The sequence below is a fragment of the Anolis carolinensis genome, chromosome 2 (genome assembly GCF_035594765.1).
Source record: "Anolis carolinensis isolate JA03-04 chromosome 2, rAnoCar3.1.pri, whole genome shotgun sequence".
Classification (NCBI taxonomy): Eukaryota; Metazoa; Chordata; class Lepidosauria; order Squamata; family Dactyloidae; genus Anolis; species Anolis carolinensis.
In genome coordinates, this window is record NC_085842.1 from 236,606,614 (window position 1) to 236,626,910 (window position 20,297).

Sequence of the window (20,297 nt, forward strand, 5' to 3'; positions counted from 1 at the left end):
ACAGGACAATTGGGCTTCTCTGTTACCACTGTCTGAGTTTGCCTACAACAATGGAGTTCAAGCTTCTACAAAAGAAACGCCGTTCTTTGCAAACTACGGCTTCCATCCACGTTTCTTTCCCCCTGTCATTGAAACTTCAGAAGTTCCCGCAGCAGAGGATTGGCTGCAGGAACTCACAGCGGTGCAACAACTTTTGCTCCAGCAACTGGATCAAGCCAAGGAGGACTATAAACGCCACGCTGACAAACATCGCCAGCCGGGCCCCGAAATCAAGGTAGGAGATCGGGTTTTCCTGTCCACTCGCTTTCTGCCCTCCCACCGCCCTTGCCGGAAGTTAGATGCCCGTTTCATTGGTCCCTATCCAGTGGTGGCGCAATTAAACCCCGTGACTTTCAAACTCCAACTTCCGCGTTCAATGCGCATTCACCCAGTGTTTCACCGTTCCCTGCTCCTTCCGGCGGATGGTGTGCGACCTGATACAGACCAACCGGCCCCCCCTCCTGTTTTGATGAATGGGGAGGAGGAGTTCGAGGTTGAGGACATTTTGGATTCTCGCTTTCACCGCCGCCGCCTACAATATCTCATTGACTGGGTGGGTTTTGGCCCTGAGGAACGCTCTTGGGAAGACGCCTCCACAGTCCATGCTCCTGATCTAACCCGTCGCTTTCATCAGACCTATCCCACCAAACCACGACCTCGCGCCTCGGGGAGAGGGCCCCAGTTTGGGAGGGGCCTTGAGGAGGGGGATAGTGTGATGACCCATGGGCCTTGTAGTCCTGCTCAGGACATTGTAATTCCTGATGAAGATGAAAACTTGGGTTTTTTACCTTCCCAGTCTGAACTGGATTCCTCTCAGCCAGATCTTTCCCAGGCAGATCTGGGAACCTTGCACCTGCAAGAAAGTTGTCTCCCAGAAGTATGTCAAACAAGCCCAGAGCCTACTTCTCCCGTATTCTTGCGCCGGGAGTTTTGTAAACAACAGAGAAGTTTGGATTCAGCTTCGCGCAGGAGTGCGAGGATTGCAGCTAAGAATGTGGCCAATTAAGACTGCTTCTCGTGAGAATCTTTGGGGAGTCTCACATCTGGTCTCAGAGTTAGCTTTCGGTTCTGATTCCCAGAGAACTGCTTCGGCGGGAAAGCTAGACTCTATTTAGGTGTTTTACCCGCGTAGTAACTTCGCGGAGTCAATTCGTCAGCCTACGGAGCGAGTTGTGTCTGGACAGCGCGCTCCGATTCAAGCCTCGCTCCTGCTCAAGCCTCGCCTTGCTATCCAGCCTTCGCCTTGCTACCCAGCCTTGTTTATCCACGGACCTTGCCTTGTTTCCCAGGATCAATCCTTGCCTTGTTCCACGGATTTTATCAAGTTATTCCACGGACCTTGTTCTTGTTCTTAGTTACCTTGTTCCACGTTCAAGCCTTGTTTCAAGTATCGAGTTATTTCCTAGCCTCGCTCAAGTTTCATGGACTAAAGGACCTTGTCATCTCCCCTCACTTTGCTTGGCAAAGTGAGTGTTTCGGTTATTGGATTACAACTTTGAACCGTAATATTTCTCATTGGACATTGCTTTTTTGGACTAATTCTGACCTTTCCTGAAAGGTCTAATTCTGGACTATTTTCTACACTTGTTTTTATTAACTTTATATATTCCTTCAATAAAGATATTAGATAGATTCTGGCCTCTGTGTATGGTTATTGGTGCTCTGCAGCCTGGGTCTTGACAAGTGGCTTCTAGTTTCCAACACTATCTATCTTGGACTTAGTGAAGTGAAGGTCTTCTTTCCCTTGGTTAGAGTAGGCAAGCTCATTGCTATAACTCATCATACAATACAATAAATAGTATGATACACCAGCTACAGACTTTTGAGGAGGTAATAGCAGACATTATCTGTGCTGTACTTCTTAACACCCTTATACTTCAAGTATTGATTCCTGATCATTTTGAGTCCCAAGAGTAACAGCCTTCTAAAACAACTCTACATATTGAGGAATATCACTTTTTTCTACATTGCTGAGTGATTCAGGACAGTCTCATAGTAGGAATCTCTCATATATACTTGGTATTCATTGAAGTTGATGAGTACCCCTGGATGACCTTATAATTATTACAAGTGTTTCTTGGTGGTAGACCAATGCTGTATAAAGGCACTAGAGCAGGAGTCATTCGAGCATGGCCCATAGGCCGTTTCTGGTTTGCCAAAGTGACTTACCCAGCCCCTAGTAATGAGAGATGTGCAAATGCTTTTACCTGCATTCCATGGAAGATGTAAGGAAATTTGTAGTACAACAGCTTAGGCCAGTGGTTCTCAACCTGAGGTCCTCAGATGTTTTTGGTCTTCAACTCCCAGAAATCCTAACAGCTGGTAAACTGGCTGGTATTTCTGAGAATTGTAAGCCAAAAACAACTGGGGACCCCAGGTTAAGAACCACTGACTTAGGCCATGCCTTGCACTTTCACAAAATACTATAGGCTAAACTTTTTCTACTCGCAACCCTTTTTTACCTGAAAAATGTTTACATGACTCCATGTATGTAAAGGACAGTGGGAGGGGGAAGGGGAGAGAGACCCATGTGTACACAAGAGAGAGGGGAGGAGGGAACAGGTGTTTGTGTGTGAGAGAAGGGAAAGCAGAGAGAGGCACACCTGTAATAGAGAAAGGAAGCAGAGAGAAACTTGCACACAGGAGAGAAAGGAAGGCAACCCCAGTTTGGGGTCCTGACCCCATACTTTAAGTAAAGTTCTGGGCTAGACAAATCCAACTGAACTAGTGCATCGTTTGGTAGTCCTGTCAAATTAATTAATTTTTATCACCTTCTCTCGTATGTTCTATTTAAGATAATGTAATTTCCTTTCATAGATGGCTTCTCTGTTGGCTGAGAATGACACATTGACAACTTACCATTAAAGTCCAACCTAGCCAAGGAAAAGGGGCTGTTTACCCACATCTTGGGTGGCAAAACCACTTTGCTTTGTCTGGAGATCTTCCTTTTGTCCTTTTCCACGTTCTTGATTTGGGAATGTATTGAGGAGGAGCCAGGAATCCAATAGGACCCCATGTACACTACCATATAAATTTCAGATTATCTGTTTTGAACTGAATTAAATGGCAATGTAGACTCATATAATTCAGTTCAAAGTTGATAACGTGGACTACAACAACAAGAAGATGACTTTATTGTGGTCTGTGACCAGCCCAGAGTGGGTCACAAAAGCCCTGGGAAGGGGAAATGCAGTTCCCTAAAGAGGCAGTCATAAAAAGATTAGAAAATAGGTTTTTTTTTTTAAAAAAAACATCACTGTTTAAAGACATGGTTAACACAGCAGGCATGGGACTGAGGGGGGGAGCTACCCCGATGGCGTAGTGGGTTAAAGCCTTGTGATTTGAAGGTTGGGTTGCTGACCTGAAGGCTGCCAGGTTCGAACCGAACCCGGGGAGAGTGCGGATGAGCTCCATTTATCAGCTCCAGCTCCATGCGGGGACATGAGAGAAGCCTCCCACATGGATGGTAAAACCACAAAAACATCCGGGCGTCCCTTGGGCAACGTCCTTGCAGACGGCAAATTCTCTCACACTAGAAGCGACTTGCAGTTTCTCAAGCTACTCCTGACAGGGAAACAAAATGGGACCGAGAGGGGGAAGTCTAATAGAAAAACACTAGAGGAGCACTAGAGGGAGAGGCAGAGGCATATTATAAATTCAGCAGCACCTTAGCTACAGATAATGTGGACTATTGGCTTTAAAAATCTGGATTATATGGCAGTGTAGAAGGGGCCTAGGATAGAATGTCTAAAACAGCAACTGATTTCTAGCCGCCTCATGCACAGTGACAGGAATTAACTTGATGATAACTCGTTGTCTTTGGCCAGAATGGAATTTCAAGCTCTCCAATGTGCCAAACTTGTGATGAAACTGTTGAACTAGTAGATGTTTTGCATGACCATACATACTAACCAGGCAGCACTCCTACAAATATGCTTCACTGTTGTTCCTCTGTTACCTGCTCCACTTTCTGATCTGTATACACTGTTACCGGCCCTTTTGGACAGACACTGTTCGCCTGCTCCTGGCAGACCTGGGGTCTTCTCAGTAGATTATAGCCATCTGAGCAGGCTGATAGAGATGACTTGCTTTATTGTGATATTGCCTAGCTTGCATGGGTGGCACAACAATTGCCTCTTCATTTTGCTATTCCAATGGGGGAAAGGATTGTGCATCCCATAGGACTGACGCCTTTTGTTTGGACAGGAATAGTGCTGGCATTTCTTTTCCTTTCTTTGACGATTATTTCAACAATGGAAATGTGTGGTTTTTACAGGAGCTCTCAGTACATATTTGACAAATATCAGTAAAACTGTCAGTTCCATTAGTTTTGTTTCACTCTGTTCTGAAGGATTAGGGCTACGTAGTCTGTTGTTTAAAAGAGATACATAAAATAGAAGATTCCAAAATATAGCTTGTTATCACCTTACTTTTGAAAGTGTTTTTCTCCTTAGCATATCTGCTATTAAAATAGTAGTTTTGTTGCAATTGATGTTACATATATTATTTTATCTTAAGTTAATGGACCAAATGTATCTTATATAGGCAGACAAAAGATTTTTAGTGGCTACTATAAAGGTGCCATTGAATCGGTTTTCTTCCTAATACACCTCATGTTCATTAGTTTGTGCATTTGAGATCAGAGTAAAATGATTAACTCCATGTGTGTGCATACACACACGTGGCTGTCTGTTGATTGATCTAATTGTCTTTCTACCGCTCATACAACTATATACTTATTTTAAAGCAGAAAAACAGATGTGTGGCTTTACCAGAATGTGTGGCTTCACTACTCACCTTACATATCTGTAATAATATGTAGGGCTTTGCTTTTAGCAGCAGTTGTAACAGCTGCCTGTAACATCTGCCAGATAATTACTGAGCTGATTCAGAATTCACCTGCCTTAACCAAACATGTGGAGATGAATCTCTGATCAAGGAATAAAAGATTGATTGCCGTTCCATTTTTCATGCTTGTTAATAATCACCGCTATACACTCCAATAAAGAGCAGATGCTTTCAAATGGGAGGTGTGGAGAGAAGGGAGGTGGGGAGGGGGTGAAAGGGAGGAAAATAGGAGTGCACACTTTTAACTACGTGTGTATCCATCTTGCATTCAGCACAAGTCACTGACATTTGTTAACACTATTGTAAAAAGATGCTGCGTCGTATGCTTCACATTCTAGATCTTCTCCAGCACCTGCTGATGATCAGGCCCCCTTTTATGTGTGAGTATTGGTGATTCAAAAGCTCATTAAAACTCTATGTTCCAACTTGTCTGTTAAATCATTTATGCTTTCATAACATCCAAAGTAGTTGGGATATATCCAGATATAGGTACGGCACTATAGACACAGATGCTTTCATCCAATTATGATCCCTTACTGGAATTGATTAGCAGTTTAATTATCCAATTATATTGAGCATTACAATAGATAGGCATTGTTTTGGCAACATTTAATCAAGATATCTTTTTTGTTGTCTTCTTGAATGCCATTGTCATTTAACATTGTATGAAGAAATTATTCATCTTTAAAGGTCAGAGCTCAGTTTTATGATTTCCAAGAAGTCCTTTTTAGTGAACGTCTACCTACCAACAGACAGGTATAAATCTGTGCCAGATATCCCTAGAGGATCACTTCTCTACGGTGCAGAAGCTAAGCAAGTGAAGGTTTCAATTTCTAGATGAAAGGCTGACAAAGAACTGCATCTTTTCCCCCCTTTAATCCAATGAAAGGGGAAAAGTTGCGGTGAAAATATACTGAGGGCCAGCATGCTGTAGTGATGTCAGTGTTGGACTATGACTCTGGACACCAAGGTTCAAATCCCTGCTCAGCATGAAAACCCAATGGGTGACCTTGGACAAATCAGCCTCACTCAACCTCAGAGGAAGGCAAAGCAACACACACACCCTGCACAAATCTTGCCAAGAAAATCCCTTAGACAGGGTCACCTTAGGGTCACTGTAAGTCGAAATGACTTAGAGAGACACAGCAACAGCCTAGCTATGCAGCCAGCCCTCCACATTCACTGGGGTTAAGGGCATAGGACCTGTGTGAAAGTGGAAAAAATGCAAATAAAAAATACTATCACACTGGAGAGTTTAGATATTCTGAGATTATCTATCCAGAAAACTCTAGATTCTCCAGTGTGACTCTAAGGGTAATATCTGGCAGAAGCTGACCATCAAGTCATACTGGAGAACCTAAAGATTTCTGAAGAAAACTTTTTAATCAAATCCATGAATAATCAAATCTACAAAGTCAAGCCTGCAAATGTAAAGGACTGACTACTAACTTCATTAGAGCTAAAGTCCAAGCATGACAAGACTTCTGTTCCTTCGCTTCCATCCCCATCCCATAGCAGCCCTTCCTCTTACCCACCCAAAGAATTTCAGCTCTGGTTGCTCTCAGGCTGAATAGGTGACAGTGTTTACTGAATTGAAGGCACATTTTGAATGAGTAGATAAATGAATATAAACTCAGTAAGCTTCCAGAAGATGCCCAGTCATCTTTTTTTCAACTGTTGGCTCAGTTAATACTATTTTACTGCATTTTCTTGAATTCACTGAGTAATACTATCGATCTTCTTGAGGCACTAGGTACTGATACAGTCATGGGTGTACTGATATCTGGATTAATCTCACCGCCTTTTTCTGTGACACTAATCTTTTATTTTCTCCCCTGTGTAACCAATATGAATCTATATAGTTATCAAACCTGCTGACTCTATACTGTAACTTGCCTATATGTAATCAGAAAATTATTTTATTTCTTATGCTTTCTGTTGTAGTATCCACAGAAGGTTTGTGTGGCTAATGAATCATGCATGCATCCTGTTTCCATTTGTATTGCATGCTGCGTCACGTGTTTATCACTTTCTTCTGATGCAGAATATCTTTACTTTGCTAAATTTTTTTGGAAGGTGAAGCCGATGTGATGTGTAGTTAGTTCAGTCTATTTCTGCTTTAGCTTGACAGTTGTCATGGCAGCTGTAACGTCTAAAATACAAGGGCTTGTGAGCCATTTTTCATTTTATTGGGTCTTTCTTCCAAATTTTCTTTCACCAAACAGCAACTGCTGTGCAATTTAGCACAGCTGTCCAGTTCTGCTGCTATTTTCTGTTTGAGCCAATGATTTGGAAATTGTGAAAACTGTCCCAGACTCTAAGGGGAAATTGTTTCTGATAATATTGGCTCCTAATTATTGGCTACCAGTCTACAATGTTTAATTAAAATCAGTACTAGAGTTTTCACATAGTTATCATTCTGACACATTCGCCCTGAGTATAGGGAATGGCAGTGTTTGAATCCTAGTTTCCTAAACTTTTCTCCTTTTCATCTAGTTCAAATTTCAGTGAATTTGATGTTTTCCAAAGATATTTTCTGTCCATACATATCATTTTTCCCCTTGCCCTACTTTGTACATTTGATTATTTTTGTCTTTTTAAAATGAGCAGTTTCAAGGGATAACCTTTGGAACAACAAGAGGGCATTTTAGTTGGAACTGTTGTCTGCAAATGGTGTTGATAATTTCATCTAATTTACTTGGATACTGATGAATTGGAATGATGAAGTGTAGTAATGAAACTTCACCAGTTTTAAATGATTCATTTTTCATACTTATTTGTTCTCTTATTGAAACATTCAAGGTGATGTGTAAAGAAGAAAAGGTTTTTTGAAAAAAATACAACCCATTAAAACAGTGGAAAAATCTAGGCAACCTAAGTAGGCAGGGAAGCTTTAATTGATCATCTAAACAAAAAGCATTGTTATGCTAAATCTCCTTGAAAGGTAAAATAAAAGGGATAAATAAAAGTGTCCAAAACACGAGTGCCTTGGTTTGCACAAGAGGAAGCATTTATACGAGCACAAAGACATCCTTTGCTGCAATGTAGGGAAAACGATAGTTTACAATGAAACTGGATTTTCACAGTTTTCTTTCCAGTTTTATATATCACACCTCTGAATAATAAGTATAGCATGTGTGGTATATCAATAAAACAAAGCAGTGGTTCTCAACCATTGGTCCTTCAGGTGTTTTGGACTTAGTTGTTGTAGTTTATTCATTCAGTCGCTTCCAATTCTTGGTGATCTCATGGACCAGCCCACGCCAGTGCTCCCTGTCTGCCGGTTCCAGCCCCAGCTCCTTCAAGGTCAAGCCAGCCACTTCAAAGATAACATCCATCTATCTTGCCCTTGGTCGGCCCCTGTTCTTTTTTCTTTCCATTTTCCCCACCATCATTATCTTCTCCAAGCTTTCCTGTCTTCTCATTATGTGGCCAAAATACTTCATCTTTGCCTTTAATATCCTTCCCTCCAGTGCGCAGTTGGCCATTATTTCCTGGAGGATGAACTAGTTTGATCTTGTGGTCCAAGACACTCTCAGAATTTTCCTCCAACACCACTTGGACTTTAGCTTCCACAATTCTTAATAGCTGGTAAAGATGGCTGGGATTTCTGGGAGTTGAGGTCCAAAACACCTGGAGGACTAAGAGTTGAGAACCACTGCAGTAAAGCATAACATACAATAAGATTTATTACTCACCAGTAGCTATTTTCACTGTATGTAATCTGCCCTGTATCAATTCTTTGTTGAGGCTTGGCTTTTGATTCTTTAAAGTTGTTGTATTCCAAGGGATGCTTGATGACTTAGGAGCCAAGCACTTTGGCTGAACTAAGTTGTGGATCACAGTCTTAAAATCTTAACTGGTCATTATCAACCAATTGTCAAAACATCTACAGTATCCTGAATTCATGTTTATGTTTTTTTATTGCAGTATTAGCTATGTGCCAGCAGAGCAATTAGAAGAGTATCAGGCTAGTTTAAGCCAGCAATCAGGAGTGATGTCATTAGATGTTTTCCCTTCCCATGCTGTGAGGTAATGTATTATAGTATGTTATTATAACCCACTGAATCCTCTTTCCTTTAGCTCTGTCTGACCAAATGTATGTTGTAGCTAGAATGTTTTATTTGTACACTTGCTGAAGCAAACAGTTTTTTTAAAAATGCCATAAATGTTCTTGTTTTTCTGTTTCTATTACATTCTCTAGATGAGTTTATAGAATTTATAAAATTAAAGACAAAGAAGAGCCCAGGTTAGCTGATGAACAAATTCCACAAATAGTTCTCCTGATACTATTTTCTAGGATTATTTATAGTTTGTGTTTTCCTTATACCGCTAAATATAGTTCTTTGATTGAATTTGATAGGATTCTAAGGCTTAAGTCTCATGAGCTTGTCCATTGTGATACCAGCTTTTGTCTCTTGTGTCGCATGAAATGCTCACTGCTTTTAGCATCCTTCTAAGAGTGTAATAATGGCAGAATAGAAAGCAGAGAATTCTTGTTAGCAATCAAATTACCTCCTGAATTCAAATTAGAAGTCCATCAGACACAGAAGAGATAAAATCTTATCTTCTTACTCAAAATGTAATTTTTATATTCTTATCACCCATATTGTTACAGTGAAAGCAAGGTGATATAATTGTCAAAGGGGCATGAAAATATCTTAAAATTAAAGGACTATAGATTAATTTTTTACTTGGAATATCTCTACTATATATGTTCCTCTTTATGATTAATTATTTTGCTAATAATATACAACCTGGAAACCCTTTTTGTTCAGTGACCACACATTGACAGTAAGATCATGCTGTGTATAATCCTTGATTTAGTGCATCTTCTAACTTGTTTGTGCTTTGGCTTAGAATAGCAGTAGACCCAACACTTAATGGGAATCCTTAATGTGATCATGCTTCCCAATTGCATGTACAGGTTCTACCTGTGTACAGCAATTTGTGTATATTCTCACCTGTAGCCTAACACACAAGATTTCGGGGGACTCACCAGATAACAGCAATGTGAGACAATTGCTTGTCATTTTATCAGTTGCATAAGATGATATGCAATTTCATGCCATTTCACTGAGAAGCCAATTAACATCATTTTACCATTTCTTTCTGGCCGTATTTCAATTTTTTGTATGATTCAATAGCTGTGCTATTTACTTATTTTTCTTTTATCTCATGTTAAACTTTTGGTTGTCCTTGGACCCTTGTGGTTGTTATTGTCTTTTTAAAACCACATATTTACATTGTATTTTATTCAACACCCACATTTACACAGAGCCCAAGCATTTAAGAATCCCCTTTTAACTTCCAAGTTACTATACTGTGACAAAATTGCTTAATAGTGGACTTTTAGTTTTAAACAAAGGTATGATTTCACTACATGAAGAATAACTAGAAGTGATTCTTGTTTGTAGGCTTCAAAAACATGTGTCGTGTGATTTTGTTTATTTTCAGAGAAATCCCAGAACTACCAGAACGTGAAGAAGGGGAAGGAGAGGAAAGTGAACTTCAGAATGCTAGCTATAATAACTGGAACCAACCAAGACGGTAACCTGTGATTTTGCTACTGTAATAAGTCACCCAGCTCTTTGATTTGTGAGCAAATTAGGAATATATCTCTAGTATATCTGGTTTTAATACCATGAGCCCCACTCATTTCTGGAAATTAAGAAAAAATAGATGTTTATTTAATGAACACTAATATACATGGAAGGAAACAGTTTTAAATGATATCTTTTTATGCATTTAATTGTGTCATGAGTCTCATACTAGATGACTTATTTCCACTATGCTCCCTCCTTCCATGTCTTCCTCTTTACATTAGTATTTATATCCAGTGTTTGCCATTCCATGGATAGAAGATGCCCGGCATTGGTTTGCAAGAGCGATTGTATATAGACTCCTTTCTGTGGTCTGGCGGTACATAAGAGGCTGTACAGTGCATAATAAAAAATTATCCACCCCCATACTTGTTTCAATTGACAGATGTGTTCCTCCTGTTGCTAGTCCTAAATTGAGTATGGCCATAGAATAGTGGAAATTTCCTATGTGTTGACTAGTCTTTTAACAAGTGTTGGAATTGGTCTTATTCTAGTTGAGAGTGATCAGGAATCCAGCTTATATCTTTATTAGGCTTCTCAATTCATTTTTGATTAATCTCTGTAGATCTCTAGCTTGTTCAGCATTGCCACATAATGTAATAGGGAGAAAAATTGACTCCTAGATAGAGATGTGTGCGATATTTGTTCCTTTTGTTTAATTTGTGTTTCTGTTTCGTACCATCCATTCGGATGGCATGAAACGGAAAGCCCCCCCCCCCCCCCCCGGAACAAAAACCAACTCGAAATGAAAGACGGGGGGAGCCGGTATCGGCTCCAAGCCTGCTTTTCAGATCAATCGATTGCAGGCTCTGCAAGGCCCAGGTGGGTAGGCCCAAAGCCTGTACCCATAGGCCCAAAGCTCCCAGGCCTATGGGTGCAGGCTTTGGGCCTACACACCCGGGACTTGCAGGTCCTGCAGCCGATTGTCAAATAAGGAGCGCTCCTTACTCGGCAATTGGCTGCAGGCAATTGGCCGGGTGCATAGGCTTTGGGCCTATGCACCCGGGCCTTGCTGGGCTTGCAGCTGATTGCAAAGTAAGGAGCGCTCCTTAGTCGGCACTTGGCTGCAGGCCCAGCGAGGCCCGGGTATGTAGGCCCAAAGCCTGCACTCGTAGGCCCAGGTGCTTTGGGTTGAAAGAAAACAGATCTTTAAGCCCGAAAGATTAAACAGAATAAATGTCTAACCTCCCAACAGTGGAGCATATTGGCATATTACATAATGCTTTTCCTTTTACATATTCATTTACATACTAGGTTTTTGAAGATAACTGTAGAAAACTCTTCTGAAATAGCTGCAATTTGTATATTAGTGGCACCTTTGCAGTGTGCTTTCAAAAGGCTTCTTTTTGCAGAAACTATAGTAGCAGTTCATTTATTGCTAGTGTGATTTCCTTTTAAAAAAACAGCTCTTCAGTGTTGAATGTTGTGATATCTAGAACAGATAAATCTAGCAGAAAAAACATTTATAATAAAATGTTTCTTATTCAGATTATCATAGGATTACAAAAAGGGAGATGAATAATGCATTACAAGATCAAGTTATTGCTAATTCAAAAATGTGATGATCACATACAGGATAACATAATATTGCTGTTCCTTCATTCAAACAATGGGTAGGAGATCTCATTGGCAACCTGGAATCTACTCCTGTCTTGGAAGATCTACCACTATTTAAAAATCTAATTGATTCTGCTAGAAAACATAGTATTCATGAAGTACATCACTTCTTTTATAGCAGAAAGGCCTTATAATAAATTACAAAGTTTAACGAAAGCCTTATCATTTAGCTTTGCTGATGGTATAAACCAGTGATTCCCAAAGTGGGTGCTATCGCCCCCTGCTGGGCACTGCAGCGATCAAGGGGGGCAGTGATGGCACCTATTAGGACACGGGGCGGGGCCAGGGGAGGGGCGTGGCTTCTTCCCAAGAGCCCGAGACAGGGCTGAGAATCTATACCTCTCCTGAGGCTCTTGTTGGAACACAGAGGGCGGAGCTAGGGAAGGTGGCGGGGCCTCCTTCCAAGGGCCCGAGACAGGGCTGAGGCTCTATACCTCTCCTAAGAGGCCTTTTAGGACTAAAGGGGGACCAGGGCGGGGGCGGGGCCTCTTCCCAAGAGCGCAAGACAGGGCTGAGCCTCTGTGTACCTCCCCTGAGGCACTTGTTAGAACACGGGGGCGGGGTATAGAGGTTCAGCCCCATCAGGCACTTGGAAAGAGGCCCCGCCTCCTCCTCTAGCCTCGCCCCCTGTGTCCTGGCAGGCGCCGCAGGACAGGGATAGAAGCTCAGCCCTGCCTCAGAGCTTGTAACTCCGCCCATCCCAGTCCTGACCACCCATTTGTGGCCCTGCCCACCTCCCGCTCCCAGCCCTGCATTTTGGACTAGGGGAGAGGCTCAGCCCCACCCTCTTGAGCAGGAGCCACACCCACCCCTCTTATCCATGCTCCTTTTCCAGGGGGCACTGAGTAATATTTTTTCTGGAAAGGGGGCGGTAGACCAAATAAGTTTGGGAACCACTGGTATAAACTGTCCAAAGCCCTCAAAGTGCAAGGCACACACCAAGAGTTTTTTGAGGAAATGATGGAGTATTAATTAAAGGAAATAATAAATTACTGCTATAATAGTTTGCTAAGATAGCCTTTGTATATTACTATATGAATAGCTAATTTTGCAGTACCGAATGCACTTACCTTAAATGTAAAACTCCTGCAAATGTTCATCACATTGAAATTCAGACAGTGTGGGTGATATTTGCAAATTGGTATTAGAAATGTAGCCTGTTTCTGTTCCTGTTTATAGTGTTGAGCTCTGGAGGGAGCCCAGCAAATCCCTGGGAATCAGCATTGTTGGTGGACGAGGAATGGGAAGTCGCCTGAGCAGCGGAGAAGTCATGAGAGGAATCTTTATTAAGCACATTCTTGAAGACAGCCCTGCTGGCAAAAATGGAACCTTAAAAACAGGAGATAGAATAGTGGAGGTATTCTGTTGCTGTTAATTTAAAATGCATGTTTAAAATTTGTATTCTCCTTCCACATGCACACAGAATTCATTATTTTGTTGTATGGAGCTTGATTTCCAGAAGCAAAATTCATGCAGAGGAAACAGTTCATTGCATAGCTAATAAAGGTTTTATGAGTATTGTATATATGCATGTATAAGTTGACCTCATGTATAAGCCTATGGCACTTTTGGGGCCCAGAGATAAGGTGAGGTTAATTCTGCAGAGGGGGGAATATATTAGTGGCACTTGAGGGGTGAGTTGCTCCTTGCTGCTGCCATTTTCCTACCAAGGCATTAGTAAAGACAAGAAATAGCACTATGGTAGAGAGAAGGGGCCAATTCTTTTAGGTTCTTCCAGGACTGACTAAGCTCTTGCCCCTCACTATTCTACTCTGAGATCATTCTCTTTTTTTATAAGAATGAAAATACAGTACTTACATGGATCTGTAGCTATGTCAATCGAGATTTTGGGATGGGGTGTCAATTTTTTAACTAATGCATGAGTATATACAGAATTCTTAAATAAATTTTGCAGTAGTTAATTTTGATCAGTTAAGTTCCATTGTTTACCCTTCTGGAAGTTTATAGACACAGGTATTACTTAGTTGTTGTTGTTGTTGTTGTTTTTTAAAAAAACAAACAAACTAAAGAGAGTGAGGTCATTTCTTCCAAATAAATCTCTCTAATATCCTAACTCCTACTAACAGCGGATGTGCTTTATCTTGGCTTCTGGCTTTTGTAGTGATCAAATCATGAATAACTTTCTAACACTGACATTTTAACCTCATTTTCCTAAGGTGCAGAACATATTTAGAATTTTTAGTCCTACATAACTGTACAGTTAAAGACCTCCTTTCAGGAAATACTAGATATTAGCCTTCATTGGTAAGGCTGTATGTATTTCCTTTAAATAGCATAGGCTTCATAGGAAGACTGAAATCAGAAAAGTCATGATCACTGATTATTTTATGTCTTGTTAGATAATATTCAAGTAAAATTTCTAGAAGCTGCTGTACAATTATTTTTAGCTCCATATTCCATTGTGTAAAGCTTAGGCCTTGCGATTGCAGGTGGACGGGATTAACCTCAGAGATGCGAGCCACGAACAAGCTGTGGAAGCCATACGGAGGGCAGGCAATCCTGTAGTCTTTATGGTACAAAGCATTATAAACAGACCAAGGGTAAGCATATAAACTGTGAAAAAAGATGTACAGAGCCAAATAATGCAGAGGTATTGAGCAAATTTCCAAAGTGGTGTTACTTTGGAGAGGAAAAGAGTCTTCACCATGCAAGTCTCATATCCACAAACTAGGACCAGAATTAGGGTTCTCATTTGTCCCTTGATGTGAAATATCCCAACTGCACTGTAGGTCAGTGCAGATTTCTTTTTCAAATCAAGTGATGGGAATTGGCAACATAATCAGTTTATTTACAAACAATTTTTATTGAACAAATTTTAATCTTTCTGGAGAAATAGTAGTAGTGTTGTGCTATGTGATTGCTCAGGCAGTAGCACCAAGGTTCTGTGATTCACTGCCTAACAGCTGGAAGGAACCTTGGTTTGCTCATGGGCTGCACAATTAATATTAGGCAACGTAATTGCAAATTCTTCCTACAAAAGTATAATATTTAATTAGTAGCAGTTTTTTCCTATATTTTTATTTTACTATGAAACTCAAAACAGGAGATATTGAAACTTCATGTGAAGAGGAAATACAATCACACAGAGATACATGTTTTGCTTTACACTTTTAGCCACTTGCAAAGTAGTTTTAATATAGTAGCTTGCATCACCTGAAACCAGTTTTCTTCCTCCTTATAGATTTGCTACAAGCTGCATGTTTGATTTACTAGCTGTTTCACAACTTTTGTTTCCCAGCCAGAATCTCTCTATAGCTCTTTATCGTCTTCTGCTCCCAGTGGGCAGAAACCTAATAATCCATTTTACCACCAATCATCACAGGTAAAGTTGCATGGAGTAGCTTTGGTGAATGTTGGTGATTTGTATGCAGGGCACTGATTGAGGCTTGCGCATTTGCTGTGGCATGGTCAAATTCTATTTGCTTGGTGAATGTTTATGCTACAAAACCAGACTCTTTCTTTCAAAATTGCTTTCTTTCAAAATTGCTACTGTTAAGAGTAGGATATTTTAAGGGGGTTTCCACTGTTCAATCTTTCAGAGAATTCACCATATTTTACATTGTGAGTTACCTTGTACACAAAGTCCCCGAGTTACAAACATCCGAATTACAAACGACTCACAGTTAAAAATGGGGAGGAAGGGGTGAGATAACAGGAAGTGAGAAAAATCTACCCCTCCGAAGGAAAATTCACTCCTGAAAGAGTCATCATGAGGAAAGGGTGTCTCAACTGAAGCTTTATCACCAATCTTTGTTTGTACAACAAGCCACATTTTTCAAAATCCAATTATCACAGGCATAGAAAGTGAGGTGAAATATACTGAACAGGAGCATAGACAGCAAAACAAACACCACATGAGTGTTAACCCTTCCCTATGCTATTCAGAGCTAAAAAAGAACTATTTTTGCATGAAGTTACACTTTAAAAATTCACCTGTTCCGACCTATCTACAAATTTAACTTAAGAACAAACCTAGAGAATCTATCTTGTTCATAACCTGGGAACTGCCCATAATTTTGTTTCATGAAGAAAAAAAAAATCATCAGCAAACATGGGTGGAAAATTATTAGTGTGGCCCCTGGATACTGACAATTATCCAGTATCCAATTATGCCTCTCCTATCAGATCTGTGTCTTAACACCTCCTTATTGTTGATGTTTGATTCACATTTTATGTTCTGTTGTGCATATTTGTAAAAAAAAAAATGAACATCACAATGACAAGTATTTTACTAACTGCTATTTTATTAATGTTTCGAACATACAATTTAGATATATATGTGTAGGTCTTGTCAGTTATAACTGCAATTATTATGCATAGCTGTGTGTTGTTGTTCTATTCATACAGAAGTTATTTTGTTTAGTAGTTAAGTGAGCAGCAGTAGAATTGGTTCAAAGGAATAGAGTGCCCCTTGAATGTTTTGTACTTTCATTCTTTTGCAATTGTAAAACCTTTCCCTCTCCTCTCTTGCATGAAATCCCCTTCTTTTTCAGTGTTTGAGTTGACCATGTTGTGAGGTTACACCCATCTCTGTGCTAGTCACATTCAAGTCACCCACTTTTAACTGTGGCTGCATACTTTGACTTGGCATTAGCCACAATTATCAAAAGAAATAGTGCAGACAAAATATGACACCATTATCACATCTCCAAACATGGAAAGGATTGAGACAAACCACACTAGCAGTTTTCATCATCCATTATTCTTACTTAACTAACTGGATAGTATTACTGTATACTTGGTCTTTTTTATATTCTCATCCTACCTATGTTGGATCAGCACTAGTATTCGGTTGTATATGCACTCCACTTTGTAAAGATGGGCTAGCATTGCTAGTGAAGTAATATTTAAAAAAGATCTATGTTAACTTCCATACATGTTCCAGATGGTGAAAATCACAGAGATGCTTCTCAAGGAAGAGAGCTTCATGAATAAAGATTGATTCCTGCAATCATGCACATGTATTAAATGAAATCCTGTCACTTGCAGATTTTCAGTTTGAATGTGTGGACTGCTTCCCTTGAAATGTTTTGTGCTTGAGATGTTGTGGGGTGATATAGAATTACTCTGTAGTGTTTGTCCTTTGGCTACTGCTTTATGCATACAGATCATCATTTGATGCTTGTGCATGTGTGAATGTACCCTGAGATAACCTGCCTTTTGGATAGCAAGCCCCTTTCTGTTTTTCTTGTAGAATCTCCTTATGCCTTACCTGCAGTACAACCCTTTCAGTAAGCCTCCTGCCTTCAGCAGCACTAACCCTTTTGTTGATCCTCTCCAGTTCAACACTAACAAGGTTGGATGATGCCTGTGTGTCTGTGATGGACTCAGTGAACATTTATGTGTTTATCTCCATGTATCCCCCCCTCACATATTACATTTATTTATTTATTTACAGTATGTATATTCTGCCCTTCTCACCCCGAAGGGGACTCAGGGCGGATCACATTACACATATAGGCAAACATTCAATGCCTTTTAACATAGAACAAAGACAGAGACAAACACAGCTCCGAGCTGGCCCCGAACTCATGACCTCTTGGTCAGAGTGATTTGTTGCAGCTGGCTGCAGATGACTGCTTATCAGCCTGCACCACAGCCCGGGCTTCAACAAACTTTTGTAAAACAGTGTTTTGCTGGGAGCAAATACTCTCCATATCTGGGATAAGCCTAACATCTGCAACCAATTTGCCCCCTAATTGCCAGAAAATGTCTCCCACAAATATGTAATGACATAGTCGCAGCAGCGAAGCTGTAGTGAGGCATTGATGGATCACGCGATGTATATTCAGGAATAGTAACATTATTTGAGGCTGTAGAACTTGGAGTCTAATTGAAATTAATTGGACTTCTTAGTAGAAAATCTGATTGAACTGTAAATGAATTAAGTAACTGTAGACCTCCTCCTGTCACAAGTCACTAGGTTGCATTCACCTCTCACCTCTCAGTCACAATATGGTTCTGTCATAAGTTAGCAGCATGAACACATTTTTAATCCTTGCTGCAGATGTCTAATGCTTACAAGGTTTTCAATATTCAGGACATAAACTGGCTGTAGATCTAACTGACTGGGGCCTAGATCCACCCAGTCACACTGTCACCTCCAGAAAGTGGCCTTAAGAATCGCTGTAAGTCAGACACAAAGTGAAAGCACACAGCAACAATAGGTAAATAATTTCTTTAGGTTGTTAAACACATAACAAAATAACAATTATTTAATTGAAACCTGAAAATAAAAGTAACTGCATAATTGTTTACTCTCATATTGTGGAATTGTTTGTAATTTCCCATCCAAGAAATAATTTTGTTGCTCTAAAGTTGGTGGACTTGAGGCCCAATTTCCCCACTGAACCTATTGCTATATACATCTTCACTGAATTTTTGCAGCAGAATGAAGGAGGAAAGGACCCTGGAAATGTTGTTTTAAAAGGGGGAAGTGTTTCTAGTTTCTCACCAAAGTGGCAAATTTGCAACAAAAACAAATATATCTTTTAAAACTAGTATTGTCTGCTTATTTGAAAGGGGAGTTTATGATTTGCCATCAAATTTTGATCGTGTGTGCAGGATATATTCTGGTAGAAGAAGGCCAGGCATGCAGTAGGCCTGCTTTAAACCCTTTGCAGGTACATATTGCATTAGTAACGAGCAACTGTCCTAGGTCTTCTAAGGGTGGTTCTACATGAACACAATATCCTGGGGAAAATCTGGAGTTTTAAACTTCAAATGGGCCCCGGGATACTTCCTAATGCCAGCCCCAGGCCTCCAACTGTTTACATGGGCCCAAAGTTGCAGTTTGCACCAAATTCTCGGAAATTCCAGAGCAACCTGCGACTTTTAACATAGTTAAAGGCCTTGGCCCACATTAACCCAAATCTGCTCTGTGTGTCATGTAGCCACCATGGAGCTGATGTGCGTTGTCCCATTGAGGCTAAGTGTCCATGTAGATATGCCCTAAGAAATGTAGCATTCCAAATTCAAAATTCATTAAAATGAATATTTGCCTAAAAACATTCCCTATGTAGAAGGGTTTTTTCAAAAAACATTGCACAATCCTGAAGTAACACAGCATCAGGGAAACCGCAATAAACAATCTGCTGTTTTCTATTATCATAGGACGTGCAGCATCCAATTAGATTTACCTCCAGTTGCTCCCCATGTAACCCCTTTGCACCTACACCATTTAAGGTTTGTCTTAATTTGTAGTTACTGTCCTAGATAATGTGTGTATCATATTCCTTGTGTGCTCTCTTGCCCCCACCTCTCAATATGATTCTCTCATCTTTTCAGAAGGGCCATCTGTTCTTTCCAAATGTACCCGCTGCTGTCAAAGTGATGCTGTGTACTCTCTCCCTCTCCCTCTGTGTGTGTGTGTGTGTGTGTGTATGTATCACATGCTATCATCCAAATTGTCAGATACCCACAAGGTATTACTACTACCATGGATCCAGATTTTTTTTTGCACTTGTACTTGACACACATGAGGCCTATCTTCTTTAGGATATTTTCAGAGTATGTCTTATGTGCCTGTATTGAGATAACCCTATTCAAATTTCCTAATTCTCCTATTTATATATTTTCACATGGGAATAACTTTTTGCAGCAGGTACCTATGTCTCTGAATGGTGGTATCATATAAAGATTAGGTGCTTAGGTCTTTTCCACTTGATCATTGCCTTTATTGGCAAGGTGAGTCATAACCAGATGAGATGGGGAATTCAGTTGACCTTGATAAATAAAGCAGTCCTGCAGATTATGGGGCTGTACTGTATTTGTATCTGAATACAGCCCAAGGTATGACATACAACTTTTAGCTCGTAAAGATTAATATTAATTTGTCCAGAATTAGAAGATGTGTACATGAAATAAAAAGTAAATGATAGAAATAGGCACACATTAAAATAATGGCTTTGAACCAGTATCCCTTCCACAAGTCGTAGGTCTCCTTCCATTTACAGAAACTATTTATTGAACAGAGGATCCCAATGGATGTAAAAAAAGTTTTTTTCTCTGTATCCTCCTTTCACGTGACTCTGCGCTTCCTCCTATACATACTTTTTCTTTATGCTTTCTGTCCCTCCGGAGCAGCTTTTTATGAGGAAGTAGTAACTGATGAAATTTACCTCTGGATGCCTCATTGTCCATAGGTAGAGTTCTGCTCATATGAACTAT

The 20,297-nt window shown here is 40.2% G+C and overlaps 1 protein-coding gene across 22 annotated transcripts in view; it reads left to right on the forward strand.

Annotated features, from left to right (window-relative positions):
• The window catches only part of mpdz (multiple PDZ domain crumbs cell polarity complex component), a 134,522-nt gene that overhangs the window by 80,518 nt on the left and 33,707 nt on the right, over positions 1-20,297 (forward strand). For 8 of the 22 annotated variants that reach the window (XM_008103128.3, XM_008103131.3, XM_062971926.1 and 5 more), the window contains 8 exons: positions 5,226-5,267; positions 8,818-8,919; positions 10,345-10,437; positions 13,287-13,464; positions 14,558-14,668; positions 15,367-15,450; positions 17,323-17,424; positions 19,242-19,313. In XM_008103128.3, the coding sequence (XP_008101335.2) occupies positions 5,226-5,267; positions 8,818-8,919; positions 10,345-10,437; positions 13,287-13,464; positions 14,558-14,668; positions 15,367-15,450; positions 17,323-17,424; positions 19,242-19,313 (784 nt within the window). The remainder of the gene's footprint in view (positions 1-5,225; positions 5,268-8,817; positions 8,920-10,344; positions 10,438-13,286; positions 13,465-14,557; positions 14,669-15,366; positions 15,451-17,322; positions 17,425-19,241; positions 19,314-20,297) is intronic. The other 14 variants (XM_062971925.1, XM_062971927.1, XM_008103139.3 and 11 more) reach the window with 11 other exon arrangements.